Genomic DNA, 14,951 nt, shown 5'->3' with positions numbered 1-14,951 from the left:
CACAAAACTAACTTCGGTAGCGCCCCAACGGGGACCTCCCGGGTGGTGTGGAAAAAGCTATTTTTCAATTTAATGTCAAGTACTTTCACCTTAATTCTATGTCAATTTCTTTTGATTTTACATATTTTTTATATTTTTGTTTAAGGAGCTCCATACCAAAAGGTTATAATTACATTTGAAAACTTTGTAGAAAATTTAAGAAAATACAATAAAAATTACAATGTCTTAATGAAAAATTTAAGTAAGTTAGACCAGTTTGCTATATTTCCGCTAACTACTTAACTATTAACGCATTATTTCACTACCCCCAACACTGGATGCATAGACTGAGTTGAAAAAAATAAGAGTTGGTCGAATTTCGATCACATGCGATACTAGTACTAAAATTAAACGGGCTACAAAACTGCATACTTGAAAAAATTCTGCATGTTCTTTTGGCCGAGCAGTCAACGTTCGAAATTTTATTGCAACAATTTTTTGGAGCCAAAAGGGTTTAAGTGCGCTTGGATCCAGAAAAAAAATTGCCAAAAATCAGCGAGACTTCCTACGAACTTAAGTTTAGCACTTTATTATACTAAAATTAAACGGGCTACAAGACTGCATACTCGAAAAAATTCTATTCTGGCCGAGCAATCAACGTTCGAAATTTTTTTGCAATAATTGTTGGAAATTTTTGCAATAATTTTTGGAAATTTAGAGTTATTTTCCATCTGCAGTAAACATCCTTTAAATTATAAACACATTTTAGGGGTGCCCGGGTCCACGTTTTGGCCTATATCTCGAGACCATAGTCATCAATAGGTATGAAAACTACCCTGTACTAAAGCACTCATCAACAGCTTTCATTTGATATCCAATTGTATAAAAACATTCTAGGGGTGCCCTAGTCCACGTTTTGGCCTATATCTCGAGACCCGAGTCACCCAGGGGTACGAAAAATACTCAGTATCAAAGTAATCATAAACAGATTCCATTTGATACCCATATTGTACAAACACATCCCAGGATTACCCAGTTCCACGTTTTGATCTCAAGACCCTAGCCAGAACGGGATAAAAAGTATCGTATGTCCGTTCCCTGGTTATAAGCTACCTCTCCACCAATTTTCAGCCAAATTGGTTCATCCGTTCTTGAGTTATGCGTAGTGTAACTAACACGACTTTCTTTTATATAGTATTATTCTAAAAAAAATCATAACTCAAGAATGGCTAAACCGATTTGGGATTTCAAAATCAACTAACCATCATCTCTCCTTCCTGTATCTTTCCTAAAAATTTCATGGCAATCTTTCTATCCGTTCTCGAGTTATGGAGTGACAATCAAAATGTACACTTCTTTTTATATATATAGATTATTGTAATACCTATATGGCACTACTTTATTTGTTCTGTATTTTTCTTGTAGTTTCTCTTATATTTTTTGCCGCCTTCCCTACTAATACAGTTTCAGTACTGGTGTAAGTGTGTAAACTATATTTCAAAAAACTAAAGAAATATAAGAAAAATACAATCTAGTTCATTAAAAATAAACGATCCAGATTGTATTTCGATAGGTTTTTTTTGTCTTTCGGCCGTTTTTTCTTTATTTTTTTGACAAATGAAAATCTCGTTTTTAGTTTGAAAATTTCGCGCATAAAAACATTGTAAAGGTCTACAAGTAGGATATGTAGCAGCACGCACATACAAAGCCACGCTCACCTGATAAAATGCTTGTTCTTGTTCGTTTTTTTTGTTTGTGGATGCTATTTGGCACTGTTGTACTTCTTAGGTCCAGGAAAGGGGTTGTAGCTGCTACCGAAAACTAAAATTTTTATTGTAAAATTACAATTGTTTTTGTTTTTATCGGCCTATTGATAAATGATTCAAGGTTCGATTCGAGCTCAAGGCCAGAACAATAATTTTTTTCTAATTATTGTTATTTTTTAATTTTTCTAAATTTGAAAAATTGTATTTTGTTTTTGGAATAGTAAGTAGAAAATTTTTCAGACAACCTGCCATAGCTGCGCAGATAGATCCATTTCGAAGGGTGCTAAGCCTGAAAAATTTTCTACTTACTATTCCAAGAACAAAATACAATTTTTCAAATTTAGAAAAATAAAAAATAACAATAATTAGAAAAAAATTATTGTTCTGGCCTTGAGCTCGAATCGAACCTTGAATCATTTATCAATAGGCCGATAAAAACAAAAACAATTGTTAATAAACCATGAGCACTTGGGAATGTCAAACAAAATAATTGACAATAAACAAAAATCCAGCATTATCAGTGATTTGCACCAGATGGCGCAACACTGAATAAATATAGTTGGCAAAAAGGAATAGAAGTAGCAAATTTACCAGTCAAACAAACCACCGCTGTATAGCTAAATGGTTAGCGCAGCATGCCTAAAGCGTACTGATGATGAAGGCTTAGCACCCTTCGAAATGGATCTATCTGCGCAGCTATAGCAGGTTGTCTGAAAAATTTTCTACTTACTATTCCAAAAACAAAATACAATTTTTCAAATTTAGAAAAATTAAAAAATAACAATAATTAGAAAAAAATTATTGTTCTGGCCTTGAGCTCGAATCGCACCTTGAATCATTTATCAATAGGCCGATAAAAACAAAAACAATTGTTAATAAACCATGAGTACTTGGGAATGTCAAACAAAGTAATTGACAATAAACAAAAATCCAGCATTATCAGTGATTTGCACCAGATGGCGCAACACTGGATAAATATAGTTGGTAAAAAGGAATAGAAGTAGCAAATTTGCCAGTCAAACAAACCACCGCTGTATAGCTAAATGGTTAGCGCAGCATGCCTAAAGCTTACTGATGATGAAGGCTTAGCACCCTTCGAAATGGATCTATCTGCGCAGCTATTGCAGGTTGTCTGAAAAATTTTCTACTTACTATTCCAAAAACAAAATACAATTTTTCAAATTTAGAAAAATTAAAAAATAATAATTAGAAAACAATTATTGTTCTGGCCTTGAGCTCGAATCGAACCTTGAATCGTAAAATTACAAAGAAATATCCTTATTTACTTTCAAACGAGCACTTAATTACATCTCTCTTAAAAATCCATATGTTTTGGAAAATTTTAATTAACAAATTGTGATACTTTATTACCGGGGACGATTGCTAAAACACGACCAAAACCGTCGGGGGAGGTATTAATAGATGCGTTTCTGCCTCGCTTCCAATAATTCGAATACTTTTTCGCCTTTGGACTATTGATAACAGAACAAAACGCGTCTCTTCATTTCTCTTTCCACATTTTTGGACGGGTTATTGCAGTCGACCTCGGTTTCAAACTGTTTTTCGCGGAGAACTTTTGAACGGGTAGAAAAACTGAGCACCCGTTTTTGTATTCTTAATACTGGAATAAATAACTACGCGTCCTCAGATACCCCAATTCAAGACTTTTATATAATTTTCTTTAGAACCCATATAGGTGCACTACATTTTCATATAAATTCATTCAAAAAAATTTGCCGTCACAGCAGCCCATATCTGATATTCCGCTCCTTTTTTTGTTTCCCTGCGTTGCTTTCCACGACAGAAACCCCGGTAATTTTGACACTTCCTTCAGTGTCAAACGCATGTTCCACGCAGGTTCCACTGAGTTCCACGATAGTTTGACACTGACCGAAGTGTCAAAAGCCAGTGTGTTAGAAAGAGAAAGGAATTGTTTCCATTTCGACTGCCTTCACTAGATGGTACGGAACTCTCGCTCTCAACTAGAGTTAACTACCTTAGCGTCGTTACAGACAACAAGTTAAATTTGGAAAACCAATATCGAAAAAGGAGTAGAGAAGGCGTATATCGCATACTACTCGTGCAAGAGAATAGTCAGCAGAAATTGGGGGCTGAAGCCAAAACTTATGATGTGGCTCTAGACGGCGGTCATAAGACCCATCCTCGCGTACGGAGCCATAGCATGGTGGCCTGCCCTGAACAAGCAATACAACACTAAAAAGCTAGAAAAAATACAAAGGGCAGCATGCGCAGGGGTAACAGGTGCCCTTAGATCGTGCCCGAAGGACGCACTAAATGTTATACTGAACCTACTGCCACTGGCCCTCCACATCAAATATACAACGATCAGCACAGCCATCAGGCTAAGGGAGTCTAGATGCTTGAAAGAAAAACGATATGGCCACAGTGACATCCTAACAAGGCTCGCCGATGTGGATTCAACAACAGATTACCTCTCAAAAACATTGATCTTCGACAGAAATTACAAGGTGCAGATACCCTCTAGAACAGATTGGTTGGCCGACAAAGTTTGCAGGTAGGGGGTCACCTCACTCTACACTGACGGATCCAAAACGGACTACGGCGTCGGCGCAGGTGTCTTCTCTAACCAGCTGAAAGTCGCAATCCCCATCCGCCTTCCAAACACAGCTAGCATCTTCCAAGCAGAGCTGCAAGGAATAGAGAGGGCCTGCATCTTCCTGCTGCAGAACCGGATAGAAAGTGAGGTAGTCATATACTCCGACAGTCAAGCGGCGCTCAGAATCAGCGCTAGAATCACCTTACACATCCTCTAAAGCAGTCGATAACTGTAAGAGGGTGCTACGTGAAGCAGCTAACCAGGCAGCTATCACACTCAGCTGGGTACCCGACCACAGGAACATTGACGGCAACGAAAAAGCGGATGAAATAGCAAAAACAGAAGCATCATTAGACATCATGGAAGCAGCTGCGGTGCATCGGCCACTCACATCAATTAAAAAAGACTTTCTCGCCTATCTTAGGAAAATAGCAATCAGTGATTGGTACTCTACAGAATCACGGCCACTATTACAGGGCACTGGCCGTTCAGCCCGCACGCGAGTAGAATGGGTATCCCCTACAATGAGAGGTGTAGGAGCTGTAGACAGGAGTGTGCCGAGGAATCGGTTACTCACTTCCTCTGCGAGTGCCCAACCCCCGCGAATAATAAAGCATCTAGATGTCGGACCTCAAAATCTATGGTGGCGTCTCTAGCTTGGGAGTGCGACGTTTCTTTCGTTAATGGTAGTCAGTATTTTGAGCCAAATTGAGGACAGCAAGATACATTCGAACTTGTTGATGTACTTGAGAATGCCAGTAACATCTCCGTATGCTTGTGCAGTCAAAATTAGCATAATTAATGCGTTTAGTGCTTGTGTTAAACCTGGAACATTGCCTCAATTCTAGCCGACCACCTAGTGTCTGAAAGACTGTAAAGGGAGCTCGGTACATTTTTTTTGGAATGTCCCATCGTTGTGGACTGCTGCTGAAAAAGGTTAAACATTTTTGTACAACTCCGAAGAAAGTAATTGCATCCGTACAACATTCTGCAGCATCAACACCACATAAATTGAGACAGTGGGTTGCACAATGAGAGTAATCAGCATTCGAGTTTTTGTCGAGACGTTGTGCTCCGTTGTAAGCTCCTTTCATATTGGCGCCGTTATCGTACCCTTGTGCACGACAATCTTTTAATGGGATTTCATGTTTACCTAGAGTATGGCAAATAAAATCAGCGATTTCCTGACCAGTTTTTTGGTTACAATCCACGAAAGCCAAAAACCGTTCTTGAACTGTAAAATTTGTTGCTTTCGAATTGAAATGGAGGTAGCACAAAATGAACGTAGTCAACGTGACTAGCATCAGGCTAGCAATATACTTGGCTTTCTTGCGTTGATCTAATATAGTTCCCTCACGTGTTTTTCACAAATTTCTATAAACTCGTATTGAGGCAGCTGCCAAATGAAATATTTATTCTTAAATTTTAAGGAAAAGGACTTTTCAAATTGATTTTCACACTTCACTATAATATTAAAACGAAGTGCAGATATTCGTTGCTTTTGAAATTCGGCTTAAAAATTGCACATGGAACAACTAAAAACTCCCCTAAATTAAAAAAAAAATATCTTAGTACCTCTAAATCGCGGGCCCCCTCAAAAACCCCGGGCCCGGGGGAATCCCCCCATTCCCCCTCTCGTCGGGCCTGATTTAATCTTAACCTAATTTTAACCTACACTACATCCACTTAAAGTTTATTTGACGGATAATTTTTTTATATTGGAAAAATTATAAATAAGAAGTACTGGATTTTATTTTTTAAGTTTTCAGCCCTAAAATAATTTAAATATTTTGGAAAAAAACGCATTTAGGCAATTCACAAAGCTCAACTTGGACATTATGCTGCTGTTAAAGACCCCGACTACTTAAAAAAAGGTGCTTACAGTTTTAATCTTACCAAAATTTGCAATATATACATGATACGTAATAACACTACAAGTTCTGATCCTCCTCCTATTTAGTTATTGCCTCCACAAGACGTTTAGTGCCATAAAAAATACTTGAGTCGTTTTACCTCGGAGGAGATTAAGGTCGAGCTTCTCTTCCAATTAGCGTCGTGCTATTTTTAATTTTCCTTACGAATTGGGTGGACGAGACGTTCATATTTTATGCCGACTCCGAACGGCATCTGCAATTCAGATGAACTTTTACCGAGAAGCTTTTCATGGCAGAAATACACTCGATGTGATTCCAAAAGCACCACCGAGGGCGACCCCGTTTAAAAAAAAAATTGTCTAACTAAAATAACTTTTTTTTTAAATGCCATAAGGCGATCAAAAATCGACCAATTTTATTGAAATTTGGCAAGTACATGTAGGGTTCTTAAATTATATTGACTCAGTTATTATTATTTTTATTTAACTTTGTGTTTAAGTTACTTTGAACTTTGTAATCTTAATTTTCAAATAATTATTCAATTTAACATAATCGAAATCACGTCCTATAATATTTTGTTTTGAAAAAATTCTGTTAATATATATATTAATAAACAAGTAAGGAAGGCTAAGTTCGGGTGTAACCGAACATAACATACTCAGTTGAGAGCTATGGAGACAAAATAAGGAAAATCAATCTGGGGTAACCCTGGAATGTGGTTGTATAACATGTGTATCAAATGAAAGGTATTAAAGAGTATTTTAAGAGAGAGTAGGCCATAGTTCTATGGATGAACGCCATTTAGGGATATCTCCATAAAGGTGGACCAGGGCTGACTCTAGAATTTGTTTGTACGATATGGGTATCAAATGAAAGGTGGTAAGGAGTATTTTAAAAGGGAGTAATCCTTAGTTCTATAGGTGGACGCCTTTTCGAGATATCGCCATTAGGGTGGGCCAGGTGTGACTCTAGAATGTTTGTACGATATGGGTATCAAACGAAAGGTGTTACTGAGCATTTTAAGAGGGAGTGGGCATTAGGTCTATAGGTGGACGCCTTTTCGAGATATCGCCATTAGGGTGGGACAGGGGTGACTCTAGAATGTTTGTACGATATGGGTATCAAACGAAAGGTGTTACTGAGCATTTTAAGAGGGAGTGGACATTAGGTCTATAGGTGGATGCCTTTTCGAGATATCGCCATAAAGGTGGACCAAGGGTGACTCTAGAATGTTTGTACGATATGGGTATCAAACGAAAGGTGTTACTGAGCATTTTAAGAGGGAGTGGGCATTAGGTCTATAGGTGGACGCCTTTTCGAGATATCGCCATTAGGGTGGGCCAGGGTGACTCTAGAATGTGTTTGTACGATATGGGTATCAAATGAAAGGTGGTAATGAGTATTTTAAAAGGGAGTAATCCTTAGTTCTATAGGTGGACGCCTTTTCGAGATATCGCCATAAAGGTGGACCAAGGGTGACTCTAGAATGTTTGTACGGTATGGGTATCAAACGAAAGGTGTTACTGAGCATTTTAAGAGGGAGTGGGAATTAGGTCTATAGGTGGACGCCTTTTCGAGATATCGCCATTAGGGTGGGCCAGGGGTGACTCTAGAATGTGTTTGTACGATATGGGTATCAAATGAAAGGTGGTAAGGAGTATTTTAAAAGGGAGTAATCCTTAGTTCTATAGGTGGACGCCTTTTCGAGATATCGCCATAAAGGTGGGCCAAGGGTGACTCTAGAATGTTTGTACGATATGGGTATCAAACGAAAGGTGTTACTGAGCATTTTAAGAGGGAGTGGGCATTAGGTCTATAGGTGGACGCCTTTTCGAGATATCGCCATTAGGGTGGGCCAGGGTGACTCTAGAATGTGTTTGTACGATATGGGTATCAAATGAAAGGTGGTAATGAGTATTTTAAAAGGGAGTAATCCTTAGTTATATAGATGGACGCCTTTTCGAGATATCGCCATAAAGGTGGACCAAGGGTGACTCTAGTATGTTTGTACGGTATGGGTATCAAACGAAAGGTGTTACTGAGCATTTTAAGAGGGAGTGGGCATTAGGTCTATAGGTGGACACCTTTTCGAGATATCGCCATTAGGGTGGACCAGGGTGACTCTAGAATGTGTTTGTACGATATGGGTATCAAATGAAAGGTGGTAATGAGTATTTTAAAAGGGAGTAATCCTTAGTTCTATAGGTGGACGCCTTTTCGAGATATCGCCATTAGGGTGGGCCAGGTGTGACTCTAGAATGTTTGTACGATATGGGTATCAAACGAAAGGTGTTACTGAGCATTTTAAGAGGGAGTGGGCATTAGGTCTATAGGTGGACGCCTTTTCGAGATATCGCCATTAGGGTGGGACAGGGGTGACTCTAGAATGTTTGTACGATATGGGTATCAAACGAAAGGTGTTACTGAGCATTTTAAGAGGGAGTGGACATTAGGTCTATAGGTGGACGCCTTTTCGAGATATCGCCATTAGGGTGGGCCAGGGGTGACTCTAGAATGTTTGTACGATATGGGTATCAACCGAAAGGTGTTACTGAGCATTTTAAGAGGGAGTGGACATTAGGTCTATAGGTGGACGCCTTTTCGAGATATCGCCATTAGGGTGGGCCAGGGTGACTCTAGAATGTGTTTGTACGATATGGGTATCAAATGAAAGGTGGTAATGAGTTTTTTAAAAGGGAGTAATCCTTAGTTCTATTGGTGGACGCCTTTTCGAAATATCGCCATTAGGGTGGGCCAGGTGTGACTCTAGAATGTTTGTACGATATGGGTATCAAACGAAAGGTGTTACTGAGCATTTTAAGAGGGAGTGGGCATTAGGTCTATAGGTGGACGCCTTTTCGAGATATCGCCATTAGGGTGGGCCAGGGGTGACTCTAGAATGTTTGTACGATATGGGTATCAAACGAAAGGTGTTACTGAGCATTTTAAGAGGGAGCGGACACTAGGTCTATAGGTGGACGCCTTTTCGAGATATCGCCATTAGGGTGGGCCAGGGGTGACTCTAGAATGTTTGTACGATATGGGTATCAAACGAAAGGTGTTACTGAGCATTTTAAGAGGGAGTGGGCATTAGGTTTATAGGTGGACGCCTTTTCGAGATATCGCCATTAGGGTGGGACAGGGGTGACTCTGGTATGTGTTTGTACGATATGGATATCAAATTAAAGGTATTAATGAGGGTTTTAAAAGCGAGTGGCCATTAGATGTATATGTGAAGGCGTTCTCGCGATATCGACCAAAATGTGGACCAGGTGATCCAGAAAATCATCTGTCGGGTACTGCTAATTTATTTATATATGTAATACCACGAACAGTATTCCTGTCAAGATTCCAAGGGCTTTTGATTTCGCCTTGTAGAACTTTTTCATTTTCTCCTACTTAATATGGTAGGTGTCACACCCATTTTACAAAGTTTTTTCCAAAGTTATATTTTGCGTCAATAAACCAATCCAGTTACCATGTTTCATCCCTTTTTTCGTATTTGGTATAGAATTATGGCATTTTTTTCATTTTTCGTAATTTTCGATATCGATAAAGGGGGCGTGGTTATGGTCAGATTTCGCCCATTTTTTATACCAAGAAAAAGTGAGTTCACGTAAGTACGTGGGCTAAGTTTAGTAAAGATATATCGGATTTTGCTCAAGTTATTGTGTTAACGGCCGAGCGGAAGGACAGACGGTGGACTGTGTATAAAAACTGGGCGTGGCTTCCACCGATTTCGCCCATTTTCACAGAGAACAATTACCGTCTTAGAATCTATGCTCCTACCAAATTTGAGAAGGATTGGTAAATTTTTGTTCGACTTATGGCAATAAAAGTATTCTAGACAAACTAAATGAAAATGGGCGGAGCCACGCCCATTTTGAAATTTTCTTTTATTTTTGTATTTTGTTGCATCATATCATTACTGGAGTTGAATTTTGACTTAATTTACTTATATACAGTAAAGATATTAAATTTTTTGTTAAAATTTGAATTAAAAAAATTTTTTTTTTAAAAAGTGGCCGTGTTCTTCATCCAATTTTGCTAATTTTTATTTAGCACATATAGAGTAATAGTAGTAACGTTCCTGCCAAATTTCATCATGATATCTTCAACGACTGCCAAATTACAGCTTGCAAAACTTTTAAATTACCTTCTTGTAAAAGTGGGCGGTGCCACGCCCATAGTCCAAAATCTTACTAATTTTCTATTCTGCGTCATAACGTCAACACATCTACCAAGTTTCGTCGCTTTATCTGTCTTTTGTAATGAATTATCGCACTTTTTCGGTTTTTCGAAATTTTCGATATCGAAAAAGTGGGCGTGGTTATAGTCCGATATCGTTCATTTTAAATAGCGATCTGAGATGAGTGCTCAGGAACCTACATACCAAATTTCATCAAGATACCTCAAAATTTACTCAAGTTATCGTGTTAACGGACGGACGGACGGACGGACGGACATGGCTCAATCAAATTTTTTTTCGATCCTGATTATTTTGGTATATGGAAGTCTATATCTATCTCGATTCCTTTATATATGTACAACCAACCGTTATCCAATCAAACTTAATATACTCTGTGAGCTCTGCTCAACTGAGTATAAAAATAAAGCATTCTACGGTACATACATAAGGCATTTTTAAATATAGCAAATGTTCTACAGACTCTTACGGAACCCGTTATTTGAAGATGTATAACTAGTTTCTTGTAAATAATTTCGTTCGTGACGTTTCTCTTTAAACGTATCCTTAAAATGTATGTAAACAAACAACTGGGTATATAATGTTCGGTTTTATCCAACCTTAAACTTCCTTACTTTTTTTCTTCTAAATTCGAAACATATGATCTCGTTTTAGAAAAAAGTATCTTCACTTTGGTTACAATTCCGAAGTACTCACTTGGATCGAGTATACTCGATACCTTTTACTGAGTACCCTGCAAAAATCACGAGTACTCCATGCATGTATGGAGTACTCGCTATGGACCAACCGAGTGCTCCAAAATTAACCACAATTCATACAAAAAATATGGTCCAATTAACATTGCGATGTCCTAGGACTGGACCATATACTCCAGCTCCGCATTACATCAGAGTAATCCATGGATTACCTACAGTCCAATAAACATCGCGTAGTGGTTACAATCGTTTAAAACGAGCACTGATCGGCTTACATGCTTAACATGAGTTGGTCCATTGCTGCATTACAGTGGAGTATAATGGTAAGTACTCCAGTGGACCACATGATCCGACGATTTTTGCAGGGTATGAGCTCTAGAGTCGATACTTTGATCCGAATATTTAAAATGAGTACCGGTATCGATACTTTTTTTTTTAAAGTTCTATCACTTGTTATGGGGAAAATATGTGTACCGAAGTTTGTCAAGAAACTTAACTGGCCTTCTACTTATAGCCCTCGAAACGTTAGAAAGTGCTTGGAGAAAAAAGAGGAAAACCTCCCGTCCATTTCTAATTTTGTCAATTTTTTTAATTTTCATGGAATAAATACACTGTAGAAGTTTTTTTTGCGGATACGTAGCCTGTTATATCCTTTAGCGGTCTCTTTAAATCTCTTCTATATAAAACTGCGCGTGGCTCTTTACCAAGTTCGGTAATTTTTTCAGACTCGTTCCCTAAGACGATGAAGTAGTTTACCAAGTTTTTAATGGCAACTTAAACCGTTTTTGAATTTTGACCCATAATATTTTAAAAATTTAATTTTTCAGAAATGAGCGGCACTACGCCCCTTATTGAATATTTTAATTAGAGGTAAGTGTTTCAACCAACACATGAAATTTGGTTATTGTAGCTGCATCATTTACTGAATAATCACGTTTTTGAGGTTTTCTAAAATATATGTACATATATACATAAAAAGTGGGCGTGGGTATTGTCTGATGTCGCTCATTTTAAATAGCTATGCGAGGTGAGTGCCATGGAATCCACATATAAAATGTCAACAAGGTATCTTAAATTTTACTCCAGTGAACGGGTTCACATGGCTAAAAGAATTTCTTTTTCACCCGGATCATAGGAAATCTATATTTATTCTAATTAGATTGTTTTACTCAATCGTATTATAACGCCTTATGTAAGCTTGATTTTTAGTGGGTTATATCCTTATATAAAAGCTCGTAATACAAAAGTGGTATCTATATCTCCTTATGTAAGCCTTATTTTAATTGATCTAACGCTATTTTCAGATAAACCTTATGCCACACAGTACAGGAAAACAAGGAGTATTATAAGGATTACACCAAACTCGTGATTATTGCGCTAAATTATTGAAGACAGTAATTTGGACAGTTGATTGGAATGCAGCTGCTCGAAATAACGTCCACTGTGACAGCCATGATAATCGATTAAGAACAATTTAGCGATTCTAATAACACATTCAATGATACACAAAACGGATTTACTATTAATTTTGTATGCTTTTGCATGAACGTTGAGAACTCTTGCTATGAGAAAGGGATGACGGAGTGGTAATGAATTATGTCCTAGCTATCAACATCAAAATTTTGAATTTAGGTTAATTATGTACATATATAAATAACTAAATAAAAGTATGATATGATGTGTGGCTCAGAACCATGCCCATAACTTACAGCAAAAAAATATCAATAGTTAAATATATCTGACTAATAGTTGACTACTTTACGGGATACCAGAGTATAACTCACTTTTAGTGGACTTCTGAAAGTTAGCTAATAACCGGTTGTAAAGTCATGCAGCATAGCAATGGCAACCACTGTGGAGTTAAAAGAACTCAAACCGAAATAATTCTTAGTCAGAAAAAAATGTATCAACAAAAATTTTGAAACATGAGAAAAAATGTATCTTCTGACGTCAAATTTCAGGTAATGTTTTGGGCTCTAGCAGTTTCTAGAAAAAACTGCAAAAAAAAGAACAATTAAAGGTAACGTTTGACGAACTGATTTCACGCCAGAATAAAAGCCACCTAAGGTTGGCTTTCAGCTGAATGTGATGTACTGAAGATCGGGAATATTTTTGTTATAACAGTTATGTATTACAGATGGAAATAGGCTAACTTACTTTTTGGTTTAAATTAGTTGAATCGTGGTTAGCTGAAAAGTAATGCAGAAGCATGGCGGAATTATATATAGTTCCGTCATGTGCAGAAGAAATAATAAACTCTGAATACTTTTCGGTCATTGCCGAAGCATGATACAAATATAACAAGGTAAAACCATGCTATAAAAAAGAAGGTAGTTCCACTCAAAATTTTTTTGACATATTTAGGGATTTTTGAAGTTTCCGGTGGCCTGTGCACTGATACGGAGGCCCGATTCACAAAAAACTTACTTGCATTCCTGCTAGCAGCCGGCACTCTTGCAGATATAACATCAGGCCACAAATCTACAACACAGTCAGATGAACTAGAACAGAACAGGAGCTGGCTCGCAAATGTATGCACAGCTTCAAGGGTTTCTGTTAAAATTCATGCTCGGTGAACCTTTCTAGGCATTGCAAAAAAATGCCCACTTCTTATTCATGCGGCTTTGGTTGTTTTACGCACCAGTATATGAATCAGAGTGGATGGAAAAAATTCTATCAGATGTCGCCCTAAATAAATTTCTTTCATGTAACCCTTTCGTATATGCAACATAAATTTAAATTTTTCCAATGCCAACTTTTGAGAATTCCACAAGACGTTTGTAATCTATATATTCTATATACATATGTATATAAAAATGAATTTGTGTGCGTTAGGTCGTTCAAAACTGAAAAACGGCTACACCGATTTGAATAACTTTTTCTATTATTTTCGATCTGATTCAGGGATCATTTGCGACAAAAAAATTTATTTAAAAAACTTCAACTAAAAAATATTTTAGCTATTACTCAAAAACGCTTTGACCGATTTCAAAAAATTTTTATTTCCTTTATTTCGATCGGACTGACTGTTCATTTACAGCAAAAAACAAAAAAAAAAATGGAAAATCTTCAATTTATCAATGTTTTAGAAAATAGTACGAGTTTGGTTGTTATTATTCATGCGGCTTTGGTTGTTTTACGCACCAGTATATGAATCAGAGTGGATGGAAAAAAATTTGTCAGGTGTCGCCATAAATAAATTTCCTTTATATAACCCTTTCGTATATGCAACATAAATTTAAATTTTTCCAGTGTCAACCTTTGAGAATTCCACAAGACGTTTGTAATCTATATATAAAAATGACTATTTGTGCGTCAAATGAATTATTTGAAGAAAAATGTGTTGTTATAATGATAGATTTTTTGCCGCTTAAAGTTATACCAAAAACATATAATCGAGGAAATATTTTTAAAATTCAAGATCCTGTATTTATTTTGGCAAAACTAACAATTTTACGTCCCATAACGTCTGTCGGGTCAGCTCAACAAATATATAAATTTTACAACGAAATTTGAAGAAGACGGAAAACTACCATATCTTGACTCAATTCCTATTAGAAGCAAAAATGAATTGAAGTTAAAGTGGTATAAGAAATCAACATCAACAGGACGAATCATCAACTTTTATTCAAAGCATCCAAAGACGATGATAATGAATACAGCAACGGGCTGTATAAGAAGAATGTTAGAAGTTACGGACGACACTTACCACGAGGAAATTAAAAATGAAATAAAAATATTGTTAAGAAGAAATTATTTTCCTGAAAGCATAATTAAAACACTGTTAAATAAATATCAAGAAGAAAAGAATGAAGAAAGAGGAATAGAAAAAGAAAAACCGCAGAAAATATT

At 37.1% G+C, this 14,951-nt stretch overlaps 2 protein-coding genes and 1 long non-coding RNA gene across 4 annotated transcripts in view; 2 read left to right on the top strand and 1 right to left on the bottom strand.

Moving 5' to 3' along the window:
- LOC137249210 (zinc finger protein 595-like) overlaps nt 1-12,850 on the top strand; it is a 51,018-nt gene extending 38,168 nt beyond the window's left edge. The window contains exon 4 of one of the 2 annotated variants that reach the window (XM_067780517.1): nt 12,404-12,850. In XM_067780517.1, the coding sequence (XP_067636618.1) occupies nt 12,404-12,407 (4 nt within the window). In that variant the 3' untranslated portion in view covers nt 12,408-12,850. The remainder of the gene's footprint in view (nt 1-12,403) is intronic. The other variant, XM_067780516.1, reaches the window with a different exon arrangement.
- LOC137248420 (zinc finger protein 729-like) overlaps nt 1-14,951 on the top strand; it is a 417,415-nt gene that overhangs the window by 123,188 nt on the left and 279,276 nt on the right. The window lies entirely within an intron of this gene.
- LOC137249215 (uncharacterized) overlaps nt 1-14,951 on the bottom strand; it is a 37,973-nt gene that overhangs the window by 15,758 nt on the left and 7,264 nt on the right. The gene's annotated exons all lie outside the window — the stretch shown is intronic.

Source organism: Eurosta solidaginis, chromosome 4 (genome assembly GCF_040869045.1).
Source record: "Eurosta solidaginis isolate ZX-2024a chromosome 4, ASM4086904v1, whole genome shotgun sequence".
Lineage (NCBI taxonomy): Eukaryota > Metazoa > Arthropoda > Insecta > Diptera > Tephritidae > Eurosta > Eurosta solidaginis.
The sequence above is the reverse complement of the archived record's forward strand: the minus strand, read 5'-3'. Positions and strand labels throughout refer to the sequence as shown.